The sequence below is a fragment of the Vulpes vulpes genome, chromosome 1 (assembly GCF_048418805.1).
Source record: "Vulpes vulpes isolate BD-2025 chromosome 1, VulVul3, whole genome shotgun sequence".
Classification (NCBI taxonomy): domain Eukaryota; kingdom Metazoa; phylum Chordata; class Mammalia; order Carnivora; family Canidae; genus Vulpes; species Vulpes vulpes.
Window position 1 is genome coordinate 52,379,110 of NC_132780.1, and position 18,012 is coordinate 52,397,121.

Consider the following 18,012-nt stretch of genomic DNA (forward strand, 5'->3'; position numbering starts at 1 on the left):
AGAAAGCTGAAGGGGAATTTTAATAAGGATACATGAAGTGACAAGATGGTAAATCTTAACATCACCAAAAGGCAGGACAATGAAACATTATGCCGCATGATGTCACACGATAGGAAATTCGCAGCATTCTTGCAAATATTCCAAAACTTAATCCAGGGTCCTTAATCTAGGGCACCTGGTGGCCCCACCACTTAAGTGTCTGCCTTCAGCTCAGGTCATGATCCCACAGGTCTGGGTTCTAGTCGCCCACTGGGCTCCCGAGGCCACTTCTCCCTCTTCCCCTCCTCCAACCCATTCTCTCTCTCTCTCTCTCTCTCTCTCTCTCATAAATAAATAAATAAATAAATAAATAAATAAATAAATAAATAAACAAACAAACAAACAAACAAACCTTTTTTTTAAAAAAGAGTCCTTAATCTACCAGTTTACTGGAATATAAAGAACAGAGAAATACATTAAATGACCACGATCTATACAACCTAATTTCTTTAACAAACACACACAAACACAAAGAAGGGGAAATCTATAGATGAAAAAAAACTCAAAAGACGTGTCAATCATATATAATGCGTAGACTTTGGATCTTAATTCAAAACAGTTTTTTTAAAAATTATAACAAAGAGAAATGTGAATATTGACAGAATATTCGATGACTTAGGAATTATTCTTATTTTTATGTCATGGGAAGGATATTTTGGATATGCTTTTTTAAAAAAAGATTCCTTATCTTTTAAAGACACATACTAAAGTATTTACAGATAAAATATGTCTGGAGTATACCTCAAAATAATCTAGTGAGAAAAAGGTGACAAATAATGAGGTTCAGTCTACTATCCTACTTTTGAAAATGCTTGAAAGTTTCCATAAATAATTATTAAGAAAAAAAAAAAGACAGGGGCAGGACAGCTAGATAATGTCTATTTAAAGTCTCTTCTAGGTACAGTTTTCTGTGATCAGTAATAAAGGTACTAACTTAACACCTGTACTAATTAGGACATTTCATGGTGAATTGGTGCCTTGCTGGCACCGTTGGAAGACCATGAGACTCTTGATCTTGGGGTCATGAGTTCAAGCCCCACGTTGGGTATAGAGATAGCCAAAAAAAAAAAAAAAAAAAAAGAAGAAGAAGAAGAAGAACGGTGTCCAAACTAATAATCCAGCTGATTTTATGACCTCTAGTTCATTTCAAAATTAACATAGTAGAAAGAGACTTCTGAACCTATAGTCTAGTTTTCCTTTTTTCAAACTGCTAGTATCAACCCTCTAGCAGGTTATGAAATCAACTTGAGAGATCATTAAAAAGCACATTTTAAAGGCTGGAATGGAGTGGAATGGGGTGGGGTGGAATGACACGGGGTAAACGGAGAACAGATGCTACAGAACAGGACGGAACACGAGCAGTATCGTCAGTACGTGGCTTCAGCAGGTGCTCCCCGAAACCCAGGGCCTCTGCGCACACCCGTCCTGGACGGCACCGTCCACTGTCAACTAAGCCACCGAATCACTTCTGCTGTTTTTTACTCAATACAAACAGACCTAAAAACATGGGTATTTAAGAGACCACTGAGGCTTTTAGCATTTTAAGTTGTTTTGTGCTTTAGATCTAAACTGCTCTTCCTGTAGCGACTTACCTTTGCCATTTCAAACGTTCCGTAAGTCAGTTTTAGGGACAACCAGGGAAGGAAGGCCATACTACTGGAAGGGGACATCTGTAATTGTTTGACTCTTAGCGATTCTGGTATCATGAGAATGACACCGCATAAAATCACAATTCAAAATACAACCTCCTGGGATCCCTGGGTGGCACAGCGGTTTAGCGCCTGCCTTTGGCCCAGGGCGCGATCCTGGAGACCCGGGATCGAATCCCACGTCGGGCTCCCGGTGCATGGGGCCTGCTTCTTCTCCTTGTGCCTGTGTCTCTGCCTCTCTCTCTGTGACTATCAGAAATAAATGAATAAAAATTAAAAAAAAAAACAAAAAACAAAAAACAAAATACAACCTCCTAAAAAACAAACAAATAAGAGGCCCCTGGGCAGCTCAGTCGTGAAGCATCTGCCTTGGGCTGAGGTCGTGATCCCAGGTCCTGGGACCCAAGCCCCGGCTGGGCCCCCTGCTAGTGGGAGGTCTGCGTGCCTCCCCCCCCGCCGCCCGCCCCCTTCAGCTCCTGCTCTGTGTGCATGCTCTCTCTCTTTCTCCCAAACAAATAAAATCTTTACAAACCAACCAACCAACCTCCGGCTAAAAATAAAGAAGTAGAGGGTTTTTCTAAATTCCCTTAGTTTTCTCTAATCTTATCCATTACTACTTAACTTTCTTTTCAATTGGATTATCTAAAATTCTCTTTTGCAGGGCACCTGGCTGGCTCAGTTGGTGGATTATGAGACTCTTGATTATGAGTTCAGGATTTTGAGTTCAAGCCCCACTTTGGGCATAAAACTTACTTTAAAAATAAATATGTAAAAATAAATTAAAATTCCTTTTGTTAGACATCACTGACAGGGCAAAGTTTAAAATTGTATGATGAGAGCTGGACCAAAAAGAAAAAGAATCCTATGAATATTTACTTCTATAGCATAGTTTTATTTGCTCTTGTAATAAGTTTGCTTTTTGTTTTTTTAAGTTCGGTGAGCCCTGGTGATTTGTGGTCAGGGTTATACACTGAGCCAAACCTCTTTTCCCTGGTTTGCATATCTTCTTTGCCCTTTATTTGTCAACTTTACTTGTATGGCTAGAGCATCAAATCCCCTCTTTCCTTACTGAACTTCATTTTATTTCTAACCTTAAAATCACAATCTACATATTCTAAAATATGATTTGCTGGAGCACCTGGGTGGCTTGGCAGCTAAGCGTCTGCCTTGGACTGAGGGCGTGATCCGGGGTCCCGGGTCCTAGGATCCAGGCCCATATGGGGCTCCCTGCACGGAGCCTGCTTCTCCCTCTGCCTGTGTCTCTGCCTCTCTCTCTCTCTGTCTCTCATGAATAAATAAAACCTTTTAAAAAAATAAATAGTAAAAAAATACAATTTGCTATTATTCTTTCAATTTACTTTATATGAAAATAATAATGAGCAAACGATTCATGTAACATCTAGTTTACTAATAAAAGCATTAAAGATCAGTGATCATAGAAGCAAAACAGAGAACGCTTGGCCATGCGCCCTGGATCTTTCTCTGGATTAGAGCTCATAACCTCATCTCATAAATTTAATTTATTACATTGTTAATTTTCATATGATTTCAGTAGCCATTTCAATGTGCTCTAATGAATCTAGTCTTGTTGATAAAGGCTGTAATTCTCTAACCCAATCATTTGTTTTTCTGCCCAAAGCATGTGTCGTTTTATGAAAGTTATTTAATTTTTCCTTAAGTTTTATTTATTCCCTCAAAAAACTACAAGAGAATGAATTATGGGAGAAACTGCTTTAATTAAGTAGACCATGTCATTGGTGGTTGTTCTCACACTTCCTCTTAGCCAAAAGGCTGAGAACACACTAGATTCTTTGTTTCGATAATCTTTTTTTTTCTTGTTCTGTAAATAGTCAAAATCTTTAAAGTAACCATTTTTAAGACTCCTGAACTTAAGACTTAACAATATTACTTTCTCTAATTCATTGAGAAACACATTACTAAAACTTCCTAAAAAAAATTTACCTCCCTCACTGAGTTTCTCTGAGGACTAAATAAGAAAATATAAAGCAGTTAGCAACATACAGGAAGCACTCAATAATATCATTATAAAATATTGCTCTCAAGATGAAAATTTGTTTAAATATTTAATTTAGCAAGTACACTTAGGCAAAAAATTTTGGTAAGATTAATAAAAATTTACATGTATTAACAAGCTGAATCCTCTCGACTCCTGAAATAGATCAATTATTATGCCAATTTTATAGATAATGAAGTTGTGCCTGGACACTTGTTTAATAGGCACAGTACGGATGTGTAGGAGCATGGTGCTAGGAAAACTGGGCAGTTACATGCAGAATGAAACCGGACCACTTTCTTACACGACACATAAAAATAAAGTCAAATTGATTAAAGATCTAAATGTAAGAGCTGAAACCATAAAACTAAAAGAAAACAGAAGCCATAACATCTTTGACATTGGTTTTAGCAACATTTTTCTAGATGTCTCCTCAGGCAAGGGAAACAAAAGCAAAAATAAACTAATGAGACCACAGCAAAACACAAAGCTTTTGCACACCAAAGGAAACCAACAACAAATGAATAAGCAACCCACTGAATGGGAGAAGATTTTTGCAAATGATATATCCAACTAGGGATTAACACCCAAAATATATAATGAACTTGAACAACTCAACACCAAAAATAAATAAATAAATTAATTAATTAATTAATTAAACATGGGCAAAGAACCTGAAGAAACATTTTTCCAAAGAAGACATCCAGATGGCCAACGGACACATGAAAAGATGCTCAACATCACTGATCATCAGGAAACTGCAGATCAAAGCCACAGCAAGATATCACTTTACAGAAAGGCTAGAATCAAAATGACAAAAAAAAATAAGAAATGCTGACAAGTATGTGGAGAAAAAGGATCACTTGTGCACTGTTGGTGGGAATATAGATTATTGCAACCAATAATCAGTATGGAGGAAAACAGGATGGAGGTTCCTTAAAAACTTAAAAATAGAAATACCATATGATCTATTAATTCCCCTAGTGAGTGTTTATCCAAAGAAAATGAAAATGCTAATTCAAAAAATATATGCACCCCTATGTTTATCGCAGCGTTATTTACAATAGCCAAGATGTGAAAACAACCCAGATATCCATGGGTAGACGAATGGACAATGAAGACATGTTGTGTGACACTCGATGGAATACTACTCAGCCATAAAAAAGAATGGGATCTTGCCATTTGCAACATGATGGAGCTAGAGGATACTATGCTAAGTGAAATAAGTCAGAAGGAGAAAGACAAATACCATATGTTTTTACTTACATGTGGAATCTAAAAAAACAAAGACACAAACAAAAACCAGACCCTTAAATACAGAAAACAAACTGATGGTTGCCAGAAGGGAAAGGAGGATAGGTGAAATAAAGGGGATTAAGAGGTACTAATTTCCAGTTATAAAATAAATAAGTTATGGAGTTGAAAAGTACAGTATAGGGAATAGAGTAAAAAATACTGTAATTACGTTGTGTGGTGACAGATGACAACAGAATAATGTAGAGAATTGTTGAATCAGTATGTCGTATACCTGAAACTACTATAATGTCGTATGTTAATTATACTTCCATCCCAAAAAATTCTGTAAGTTTATTTATTTATTTAAGGAATCTACACCCAACCTGGGGCTTGAATAAGGCCCTGAGATTAAGAGTCATATACTCTTCCAATTGAGCCAGCCAGATACCCCCCAAAAAATTTTAAGAGAAAGTGTAGAACCCTGACAATCTGCCCCCACAGCTGTAGCTATAACTGCCATAGTTTAACACTACTAGGAATAATGTTGTGGACAGGGTCAGAGGAACAAGCTCATCCAGCTCTCTATTTAATGAACCAATGGAGAGTACATCTTTTTTTTTACGATTTTATTTATTTATTCATGAGACACAGAGAGGGAGGCAGAGACACAGGCACAGGGAGAAGCAGGCTCCCTGCGGGGAGCCCGGTGTGGGACTCGATTCCAGGACCCCGGGGTCATGAAGGCAGAGGCTCCACCCCAGAGCCACCCAGGTGCCTCTGAATCAATGAAGTTTACATCTTTAAAGGCAACTTTTTAAGCACATTTTACAAATTCTAATTGTAGGGGCACTTGGGTGGCTCAGTCAGTTACGTGTCTGCCTTTGGCTCAGGTCACTCCATTCTCAAAGGACTTAGAACAGTACATTGTCACAAGTGATGTAGACATGACATTAAAATCACTGAGTATTATTTGGAAAAGATATTGCCAATCTGATAAGTTACAATCATATACCAATGTGCATCCTTTAATACTTCTAAGATTGGATAACTCTCCATATGTTTATTTGCTAATTGAATTTTATCTTCTACGTTGTTTACGCAGCACCAATAGTACCTGCTATGAAGTGGGCAAGTCAATATAAGTGTGTTGAATGACTTAAAGAATTCATTTGGGCTTTTCCAATTTTTTTGTTTTCCTGTGTTTTCTTTAAAGGAAAAAGATGTAAAACACTTGTATTATTTGAGACAAATATTTGCCTCAAGCCCCTTTCTAAAAATTTGGAATATGTACTCCACATTTCCCAATCAGAGATGACACAGAACATAATTTACGCTCCGTTCTAAGTTAATCTTTTTTAGTAATCTCTACACCCAACGTAGGGCTCAAAACCATGACACTGAGATCAAGAGTCACACGCTCTTCTGACTGAGCCTCCAGGTGACCCACTGTATCCTTTTTAAAAATTCATCTGGAGGCACCTGGATGGCTTGGTCGGTTGAGCATCTGCCTGTGGTTCAGGGCGTGATCCTGGGGTCCTGGGATTGAGAGCCATGTCGGGCTCCCTGCTCAGCCGAGAGTCCCCTTCTCCCTGTCCCTCTGCCACTCTCCCCTGCTCGTGCTCTCTCTCTCGGTCTTTCACTCTCTCAAATAAATAGATAAATTTTTAAAAAGCAAATTGATTTAAAATTGATTCAGGAATGGTGCCTGGCTAGCGCAGACTGTGCAGCATGCAACTCTTGATCTCAGGGTTGTGGGTTCAAGTCCCACATTGGATGTAGAGATTAAGATCACTTAACGACAACAACAAAGATGTAGGGCCACCTGGGTGACTCAGCTGGTTAAGCCTTTGACTCTTGATTTCAACTCAAGTCATGATTTTAGGGTCATGAGAGTGACCTCCAAGTCAGGCACCATGCTCAGTAGGGAGTCTGCTTGGGATTCTCTCTCTCTCTCTCTCTCCGTCTCTCTCTTCCTCTACCTCCCCTTCTGCCCCTGCATGTGCGCTCTCTTTCTCTCTTGGAAATAAATAAATCTTTAAAAACAATAAAAAGTTAAAACTGACTCAGGTTAGTCACTTACTACACCAGGTATTGATGTTCAATCTTTATTTGATACAGTATTTTTCTATTAAAAAAATTCTTTTCAGGAAAAGGTAGATTTCAATTGATATTCTAAAATATCTAAAAGTTAAAGTACTTTTTTAAAATACAACTTAATGGTATTAGCTAATAAACAAGTAACAAAATAATAATTTCCCATATCTTTAAAGTCTGCGATAATTATAAGGTTAGAATTCTGCATGAAGTCTAATAAGGATTATAATAACTTTGATATACGACCAGAATTCCACACTTATGAAAGACAAACTAAAAAAAAAAAAAAAGAAGACACTCAAATTATTTTATTTTCAATCTTGATTTAAATATGGCTTGATAGTTAAGGACTATGAGTCTCTCAAGAGAACTGAGCCAATTAAACTAAAGCTCCCGGGCAGCCCCTGTGGCCCAGCGGTTTAGCGCCACCTTCGGCCCGGGGTGTGATCCCGGGGTCCCGGTATCGAGTCCCACATAGGGCTCCCTGCATGGAGACTGCTTCTCCCTCTGCCTGTGTCTCTGCCTCTTTCTACATCTGTCATGAATAAATAAATAAAATCTTATAAAAAAAAAAAAGAAAGAAAAAAACCTAAGGCTCCCCACAGACTTACCCTCCATGGGACGCATGCTAAGCCATTCCTATCAGCGGTTGACTCTTTTTTTTTTTTTTTTTTAATTTTTATTTATTTATGATAGTCACAGAGCGAGAGAGAGAGAGAGGCAGAGACACAGGCACTAGGAGAAGAAGCAGGCCCCATGCACCGGGAGCCCGACGTGGGATTCGATCCCGGGTCTCCAGGATCGCGCCCTGGGCCAAAGGCAGGCGCCAAACCGCTGCGCCACCCAGGGATCCCAGTGGTTGACTCTTCATGGTAGACTCGTCCAACTTTCAGAGGCAAGACTAACAGCAGCTCGAGGCATTCTCTGGAGGTTTTGCTGGGTTTCTAACCAACTGACCAATGACACTTCCACCTTCTAAAGAGAACAGACCCACCCGGGCCCAGAGCAACAAGTCACTAATGTTATATTTTCTCCTGGAACATGTTCAACCTATAAAATCCAGAAGATGTGGCTCAGACTGTATTGCTCCTTCAACATTCCTAAGAGGATTTCTTTCATATACACTTGGATGTTTTATTTCCAATGTGTATATTTATATTCTAGTATATATAACTCTAATGCATTCTATATTTGATTCAATATTCAAATACATTTCATATTCCTTTTTTAAGTAGGCTCCATGCCCACTGTGGAGCCCAATGCAGGGCTTGAACTCACTAAGCCTGAGATCCAGGGTCAGATGCTTACCACACCGAGCCAGCCAGGCACCCCAAATACATTTTGTATTCTAAGATATAATTATCAAGTAAATAGTTCTCTTTCAAGTAAATAGAGTAAATTCAAGTAAAAAGTCTCTTTTTTAATTTTTTAAGTAAATTCAAGTAAAATAGTCTCTTTTCAAAAACAAAACTAAGAAAAACCATAAGGACAAATTTCAGCCAACCAGACGGCAGGACACCTAGTCATGACAGCGGCCGTGCTGAAGGTAACACAGTTGGCAACTAAGTCTGAGCCAAGCACCGGGGAGTGTTCTTACTGGCAAGGATCCTCCTTCCCACGATGTTCTTGTCAGCACCACTCTCCTCCTCGCCCTGCCAGGTTCCTATCAGCAAGAACGTCTTGGCAGTTCCCTCGCAATCTCTACCCACCAAAGGAAACTGGAAGAACCAAAGGCGACAACCAGCAACTTGAGAATTTTGAGGCTGCTGTCTATCACAGTCCAGTAAATCGATTAAATTGCCACGTTACTAAACATAAGAGAAAGCCGCATTGAGTCCCTTCGAGCCACAAACCGGTTATCCTTTTTTATTGAATACAAACACTATTGCTAAATCTATCTTAAGTTTAAGGGTTGACAACAAAACTCCCAGCTTTTGTGACTTTCTATAAAAATCTCATTTCACAAAAACTAGAGTTTCCAGTTTGCAAAGAATTTTAGCATTTGTTTCTAGGGTCTTAGGAAATGCTGCTGTAAAAATGGGAGAGAACGAGTTGTCCCCAGATAACTAAGGGATATGTTTCAAACTTTTTGTACGTAGCATCTGTGCGTTATTTTGCATTTTAATTGCCCCCTTTACACACATTACCTCCTCTGATCTGCACAGCCAGGCTGAGGGGTGACCAGGAGGGACTCAGCACTGGTGACCATGAGGAGTCCAGCTCATACGCTTTAAGGGTCCAAGGTTACGGGAGTAGAAAATGAAATAACTAAAACTCAAAACACAAGTTTTCTATTTCTCTGACACTGTGTAAGCTGGAGTTTGGAATTTGAAACCCATCTTCCCACCAAAGCAATACTGTACATGGTGGTTTGGAGGCTAGCCTAAGCCACGGAGACTTCTTCCTCCTGAAGACGGAACCTCCAGCAGGGGAGTCACACAGCTAAGGGACTCGCGTGGCCCGCAGGGGCCCTGAGCTTACACTAACATCATGTCTTTAGCGATGAATGGAACACATACTGAGGGAAAGGCCCTATTCCTATAGACCACCGGCCCGTTTTCCCAATGCCCCCCTGGAAGCAGCTCGGCCCTTCCTTCTCTCCAGTCCCAGGGGCCGTGGCCTCTCCCCACCAGTGGGGACAGAACACAGCGGCTGCAGAAACACTATCTGCCCCCTGGGAACTGGCAGTAGCTCGCTGCAGACTCAAGTGGAGGCTGTTGTTCCAACAGACAAGCCCCATGTCAGCCGCGTGAGGTCCCGAGGCCCTGGGGGACAGGTGCTCCTCTCGCCCCAGGCTAGCTGGGAGCACTGCGAGGGGATGATCCTGGCTGGACCGGGTGGGTGCAGAGGCAGGAAGGGGGGTGGGAGATGCCCCCGGGTGTGCAGGCATGGCCGTTCAGGAAAACTCTTATTTTATATCCAAATTAGAGAAAGTAGTGAAATCAGAAAGAAGTGATTGCACTTTTTAGGTATATTCATTTTATTTACTCAAAAAGTAGGAAATTAAAAAGGAAAACATGATTAAACCCTTGGTATCCTTGCCCCTCATTTCCAAAAGGGATCTTCTTCTACCTACCAGGTATACTAATTCTCCAAATGAAGAATTTCTCTAAGAACTGGAAAACACCCCCAAAACTGTTTTTCTCTATGGGCCAGGTGTAGAGGGAAAGATGGGAAAGCGTCCCATGACTGAGCAAATACCTCTTTGTCCTTCCTTTTCCCCTCGGATTATGGAATGGGGGGGGGGGGAGTGATTAACAAGTTATCAGAGATATGACTCATTTTAAGTATCCCTCTCTCCTTACATCACCCCAAAATACAAACCAGACTCGCTGGATAGGAAGACAGTGAGATAGAAAGCAGTGTGTTTCCGAGACTGGATGAGCACCAGAATCACATGGGATGCTTAAAAACCAAAAAGTTCCCTTGGCCCAACACAAAGGTGGAAAAGAGGTATCTGGAGTTTTCCATCACACCCCAGAAAACCCAGATGATCAGTTAAGTACAGGACAGTTAGTACAGAGGAGAGAATCTTGAAGCGTTCACCTGTATCCAGCAGCCCTCTCCTCCTCTCAAATCTCCAGGAAGGTCTTCCAGGGCACCCACCCACATCCAGGTGAGAGGCCTCTCTGACACACCTTCGCCCCAGGTAAGCCCACAGAATCATGTATAGCAATCATCTCAGGAGGTTATAGCTATTCATCAAAGAAAGGACTAACGAATCAGAAATCACAGATTCTGTAAGTAGTTCTTTTCTTTTTTTAAGATTCATTTTATTTGAGAAAGAGAGAGAGAGATAGGGTGTGTTTGCACGAGGTGGGGAGGGATCATCTCAAACAGACTCCACTCTGAGCATCGAGCTCAACGGTTGGGGCTCGATCCCATGACTCTGAGATCATGACCCAGGCCAAAACCAAGAGTTCAACACGCAACTGACTGAGCCACCCCAAAGTAGTTCTTTTCCATTATGTGAATTTAGCTGATTAACTTTTCTGAGTCTTATTTTTTTTTCTTGGAAATGAAGAGATCAAACTAATTTTTTTTTTCACACTACCACCAGGCTTTATTGCTCAAAATATAAGCTAAACATTGAAGGTAAATGAGGACCCCAAGAAGACAGAGTCCAGACCCATGGAGCCCAGGCAGCCCAGCCCCTCTGCCACCGGACAGACATTCCTTGCAAGGCAGCACCCCACCCTGGGAGAGATCAAACTAATTTCTTATGGATCCTCCAGTTTGGGAAGCCCATTCGAGACCGTATCAGATCACAGCAAGGTTCTACAGGAGACTTGATGTAAAATAAGTGGTACAGAGCATACAGTCAACAAACATTTGTGGAATACGTTGGTGTTTTCCCCTATTTTCTCTTCACAAGTAACCTGGGTAATAGGCAAATCTGTCTCATTTTCAATACTTACTTTCACAATCATCTTTAATATCTATAGTGGCAAATGGCATGTCTTTCAGAGAATCCATAGCATCAGCTTCAAATTCTTCTGACATTTCCTCTTCTCTCGACACATTTTCACACTCATTGGAATTTATTGCTCCTTTAACATATCAAAAAGAAAAAAAATGTATTATTTAATTTATTTTTTAATTGTATCCAAACTAAGACAAGTCAACTGAATTCAATATAAATTAACATTTGTTGAGAAATGATCCTTGTATTCGAATATATTATAGAGTAATATAAACATTATTTGTACCATAGTCTACATTTCTATTAATGTACTTTTATGTTAAACAGCTTTAACATTTTTCTGAAGCATAGTATTACACTCAGGGTTAGAGGAAGACTGAGTAAATCAACAATCCTCCAGATCTTTTATAGCTAAATTTTAACTCTAAAACTCCATTTTTAAAAAAAAATTAAAAAATTAAAAAATAAAACTCCATTTTTTTCCATACTTTTTGAAAACAAACCAATAGCTTTGTCTGTCTCATGTTTATTTTTAATAATATCACTTACGTGTTCTCATTTGTACAAGTTCTGACCTTTATTTTTTTTGCAATAAAGAGATATTTTTTCTCTCTGTTATTAATGAACATTGGTAATTCATGGCTCTAAATATGCTTTCCTAGAAATTTAATGATTAAACACCAAAAGACTGTATAGTTTCCCTGACTGCCCTCCCAAGGTTATTTGCTAATATTAAAGCCACATTTCACACTTGGTTTCTGTTTTTGTTATGGGTGGAACAACCATGTTTCGGGTGGAGGTTAAGGGAAAGAGAGTGTCTGTTTAAACTGATAAAATTGCTAAATGTCTCAGTAGGTGGTCGTCCCAGTACCATTATTTTCCACGCTTCTATTGACAAAACACAAATGTTGTTTGAACTAGGACTGAACAAAATCTTGGAATAATTGTATAATTTTTACCCTATGTATTTACTAAAGACTAACCTACCATTAAAGATATTCATGAAGTCATGTATTTCTTTCTGTTGTAATCCTCTATTTTCAAATATCTAAAAACCACATTCCATTAAGAATATGGCTTACGGGATCCCTGGGTGGCGCAGCGGTTTGGCGCCTGCCTTTGGCCCAGGGCGCGATCCTGGAGACCCGGGATCGAATCCCACATCGGGCTCCCGGTGCATGGAGCCTGCTTCTCCCTCTTCCTGTGTCTCTGCCTCTCTCTCTCTCTCTCTCTCTGTGCGACTATCATAAATAAATAAAAATTAAAAAAAAAAAAAAGAATATGGCTTACAACATAATAAGGTCATGAAAGGTCATAGTTAACATACATACCAAAAAAAAAATCTAAAAAAAAAAAATCTAAATTTTTATTGCAATTTGAGTGATCTTTACTACTGCTCGCACACACGTTTCAGATAAAAGTGAAAAAATAAAAATATAAATAAAAAAACCAAAAGATTTATATATAGTCATGTTTAATACCAAAACAAACAAAAAAAGTAATAGTACATTCTTAATAATGATACTATTTATTTACCAAATATGAGTGCCTGGCACACAAGTGTTCAACAAATATTAGTTTACTATAAGCCTATTCATAAACTTATAACAACTTGAAATATGAGAACAAGTAAATGTTTCCTATTTTTATGCCTGAATTGAAAAATACAAATGCAGATTATACCTAAACAAAAATTTTAATAGGTCAATATATATCTTGTACCTTCGGGCACATATAGCTACTCATAAAGAATCATCACTGACCATGCAGCTTACTCTTGAAAAGGTAGCAGCAGAGTATTTAGGCATGTAAATATGCACAAGGCAGAATGAAAATCAGAACAAAATGAAATAAACCCAACTTTTGTGTTTCTCTTGTATTCTTAATCTAAGAACGTATTACTAATCTCTGAAGATCTAATGTACAGCATGGTTACTGTAGTCAATACTGTACTATATATACTTGAAATGTGCTCAGAAAGTAGACCTTAAGCATTCTCACAAAAAAAAAAAAAAAGGAACTATGTAACTATGTCAGGTGATGGATGTTAATTAACTTGACTGTGGTAATCATCTCACAATATATACTTGTATAAAATCATCACACTGTACACTTTAAATACATACAATTTTATTTGTGAGTTACATCTCAATAAAGCTGGGAGGAAAAAAGAACTCGGTGATATGAAATTGGCCCATTAGCACTGACATTTCAATTGTAGCTTTAAAGTCTGTGTGCCCCTAGGAAATAGATTGGATTCTTGGCAATGTGTGGAATGGCCTAAGAGGCTGACTTTTGTACTCTAACAACATACTGTGAAGGCAAAAGGAAGACTTGAATGGCATGATGAATTGTTATTTTTTTCCATGAAAAAAGTTATCGAAATACTTTCAGTTTATCTCGAGCTCCATTAACCAATAGCTAGAGAAGTGCTACGTGGATCATTCTGCCTCTACAAAAGCAGAATCAGGAAGGAACAATATTAAAAAGAGTGCCATTTAGGTAATGACGCAAGGCAAGCTGGCTGATGTAACAGGGAGGGTTTAGTATCAGAAATTAGGAGGCAGATATCCTAGTGTGGTGCTTCCAACTCACTAGCAGTATGATCCCAGGAAATTCATATGAACTCTTCAGGCCCCACTCGGTAGCCCCTCTCCTAGATGACATCATTGTCCTACTTGAAAAACTATAAATCCTGGCTGCACTTTAGGATCACCTGGAGCTTTTTAAAATGACCAATGCCTGGGTCCCACTCCAGGCCAATTAAATTGGAATCTCTGGGGATCAAGGCAGCTGCTGGTATTTCTTAAAGCCCTTGCAGGGTGACTCTAATGTGCAAGAGAAGATGAAAAATGACTGTTCCCAAAGATCCCTTCTCATCTCTTCCACACCTTGATTCTTCACGAGACCAAGCGACTATGCTGACAGTTGAGAAGAATCAACTTAAAAGTAGAAACTCAGATTAGATGTTTACTGTTAAGGGAAACTTTTCTGATCCCCAGCTCAGAGCTGAGTTAGGTAATCCCATCTCCTTCCCAATAGCTAGTGCTTCCTCCAGTCACTGCACATGTAAGTGTCCATCTGTCAGTCTTGTCCATTAGACACTAAGTAAAAGTGATCATATACTTTACCACCCCAAACTGGGATGCTTCAGAAAGTGAAAGGGAGGACTTTTCATAATTACACTCCATCCATAAGTATAGACCCCCCATTCTAAGTTCCTTAAGTGCCACATCTTATCTTTATTTGATTCCTCAATGTCTAGTACAGTGTTCAGCTCACAGCTGGTGATCAATACGCTTGTACTGAATGACTGGATACAGGTAAGCACACATTCTAGAGTGTTTAATAATAAATCACTCAAGTTACACTGCAGTACAACTATTTCGATGCCCAAGAAAAAATAATTTGTGGTGTTTAAATGGCAGCTTCAGCACATCACAGAGTCTCATTTTCACAGGATGATGAAGGAAATGTACTGCCATCTCATTTGATATAAAGATAAAAAGTATAGTAGGACTTGCTCAATATCATCCTCCATCTTGTTAAATAAAGCATATAGAAACTTTTGAAATGCAATGCTACAGCAAAATCAATAATCCAGAACTTGAAATAAACTTTGTTCCATGAAACTACAGAATAAATAGAAACAATTTTTGTAGATATGAATCATTAACTCTGAAAAAAAGAGAACACCATTTCCAAATAACTCTTCAAAGAATTGCTGGTCATTCTCTAGAGCAATGTTTCTTAACAGAGTTCAAATCTGGAAGCTTTCCTCCAGTTCTCTAAGCTCCACTGTTTGGGCAAAGGTGACATGTCACTAAGACACCAACTACACTTTTCTTTCTACAGAAACTAGAAGTATTTTGCTTCTGAAAAACTGCCTTAAAATAACTGGCTCTTAAATAAAGCATTTATACCATAAAATGGTCATTTTGAGTACTTAAAATTTGGTCTGATTAAAACCCTATCTTTTGCACAAATCCAAATAAAATAACAGCTAACACTTGATCAGGCAATAACACTACGCAGAGCTGTAAGCACTTTATAGGTAATGACAGAGACAGCTATCGGGGAGGTACTATTAGTTGTTTACTGAGTTTACAGACTGGCCAATGAAGTAACTTGCTCAAGATCATAGCTAAGTTTAGGGTTGGAATTTGAATCCTGTCACTCTACTGTCAAAACTTCTTTTTCTGGCAACATGCTCCACTGCCTGTTAACATATGTAGTTCACAGAGCTGTAAACTGAGGGAATTCTTTCAAAAGGCACTCTGGCAATAGGTCAGGAGCTATAAAAATGTTCTTCTTACTAATGTATCTGTACCACGTAGGCTGACACGGGCAGGACAATTCCCAGCCTGTGTCCACCTGTATCAGAGTATAATTAACTAAACTCTTTATGTGCACCCTAACACCTCAAAAAGCAAGCAGGAAGAAAAAAAAAGGAAGAAAAGGTGGAACTTACATGCCTAATAATAGAGGAATGAATAAAGCACGCTCACACTAATGACAACTGAAAATAACGGCTATAAAGACTGCAACAACTGAAAAAAAATTGATAACTACTTTAAAAAGCAAATACAACATTGCATGTCTTTTGTCATTACGGTCATGCAAAGGCTGGAGGACATAGATTATTTCTAAGTTCTGGCCTAGCTGCACTCTATTTGTATTTTTCCCCTTTCTGTCATTCAAATATTTTAAATAGAATATCACTTTTATAAAAAGAATTAATGCACACATTTAAAATATAGGGTGTTATATGTCAGCAAACTGGATTTAAATAAAATATTTTTTAAATAAAATTTGAAACCATAAACTATACACCGATATTCAAATATACGTGCACTTCAGCAGATGACTTAAGGACAGTTTTGCCTTTTGTCACCCAAAATGCAAGCTTCCTATCTGGATAATGGAATGTGAGTCCCTGAAGCAGGCCTGTCAGGTGCCCTGTGTGGCTGTCCCCTGTGCGCCTGTTCCCCATGCCGCTGTCCTCTGTGCGCCTATCCCCTGTGCGCCTGTCCGTGCCGCTGTCCTCTGTGCGCCTATCCCCTGTGCGCCTGTCCCCCGTGCCGCTGTCCTCTGTGCGCCTATCCCCTGTGCCACTGTCCCCTGTGCGCCTGTCCCCCGTGCCGCTGTCCTCTGTGCGCCTATCCCCTGTGCCACTATCCCCCGTGCGCCTGTCCCCCGTGCCGCTCTCCGCGTGGTGCTCCCCAAGCCCCAGGGCAAGCGCCGCGGCCACGGAAACGGCGGCGTGTCCCACCCGCGGAGGGGCTGGGCTGCGTGACCCAGCCGGGCGTCCTCCTCACGGAAAGAACAGAAACACAACCCGTTACTAGAGAGAAATGGAGCGCGCAGTCCGCACGGCCCACAGGGCGCGGGGAGGCGCCGAATCAGGTCGCCGTCAACTTGGCCCGCGAGGAGCTGCCCCCGGCCCGAGGCGCGAGGCCACGCGGGAAGCTCGGGGCCGGGCCATGGGGGGGCGTGGGGGCGGTGGGGGCCGTGAGTCCCGCGGGCGCCCCCCGCCCCCCACCCCCACTGCAGGGCGGCCACCGGCGGCCGGGTCACGTCCCGGCGTCTCCTCCCGTGTTTATCCACGAGGGGCGCGTGTCACCGGCTCCGGCCCGTCCCCCCGTCCCCCGGGGCCTCGGGTGCGGGCTCTGCCGGCGCCCCCTCCGGGCCCTGCAGGCCGCGGGCGCCCAGGCGGGGCAGCCCTGGGGGTCGGGCCGCGAGGCCGGGGCGGGGGGGACGGCGGGGACGGCGGGGACGGGGCCCTCCCGGCCTCCCCCGGCCTCCCGCCCGCGCTCACCGGCTCCCGGGCGCTCCATGGCGGCGGCGGAGGAGGCGGAGGAGGCGGAGGAGGCGGAGGAGGAGGCGGAGGAGGTGGAGGAGGCGGGGCGGGAGCAGGCGGGCCCCGGCAGCGGCGGAAGGGGCCGGGCGTCCGCGAGGGACCCGGATGGGGGCGGGGAGGGCGCCGGGCGCCGCGGCGGAGAGAGGAGGGGAGGGGAGGGGAGGGGAGGGGAGGGGCCCCGCGTGCCCGTGACCCGGCCTCCCCGACCCCCTCCCCTCCCCCCGCCCCGCCCCCTCCCCCGCGTGCCCGTGACCCGCCCCTCCCCTCTCCCTCCCTCTTCCCCCCTCCCCCCTCCCCCACTAGCGCCTGGGGACGGGGGTGGCCGGAGCGGCTTGCAGGGCGGCGGCCCAGGGTCTCCTCAGGCCCCGTGGGTCTAGTTTTGCGAAGAGCTTTCGAGACAGTCCTCGTTACAAAATACTTGGGAAGAGCGACAGGCTCAGGAATGCGACCAGGTCCATCTGTATGACCGGAGGTTGCTGCGCTGCAATAGAGAAAAAGCCAGATTGTGGCAGAGTCTCTAACTTTTAACAATGGTTTTGTGCCTAGAAATGGAAACCAGCTAATTGATTTTTGCAGGTCAAAGCACTGGTGCGAGTTAATGGGGGAGAAAAGCAATTTACTTCATTTTGGGGGGAAAAATTCTTGGAACAGATTTCTACTGCGCTCTTAAGGGCAAAGAAACTCTGCAGCAAGGAAA

The 18,012-nt window shown here is 41.7% G+C and overlaps 1 protein-coding gene across 5 annotated transcripts in view; it reads right to left on the reverse strand.

The window, feature by feature from the left end:
* AKAP7 (A-kinase anchoring protein 7) overlaps nt 1–17,388 on the reverse strand; it is a 125,207-nt gene extending 107,819 nt beyond the window's left edge. For 3 of the 5 annotated variants that reach the window (XR_012002658.1, XM_072764216.1, XM_072764201.1), the window contains exons 1-2: nt 17,274–17,387; nt 11,451–11,582 (exon numbers count right to left, since the gene is read on the reverse strand). Coding sequence is in view for 3 of the 5 variants with exons in the window: in XM_072764216.1 (XP_072620317.1) it covers nt 11,451–11,582; nt 17,274–17,292 (151 nt within the window). In the remaining 2 variants the exon portion in view is untranslated. Of the gene's footprint in view, nt 1–11,450; nt 11,583–17,273 lie in introns of all 5 variants that reach the window. The other 2 variants (XR_012002655.1, XM_072764223.1) reach the window with 2 other exon arrangements.
* Between the last annotated feature and the right edge of the window lie 624 nt (nt 17,389–18,012).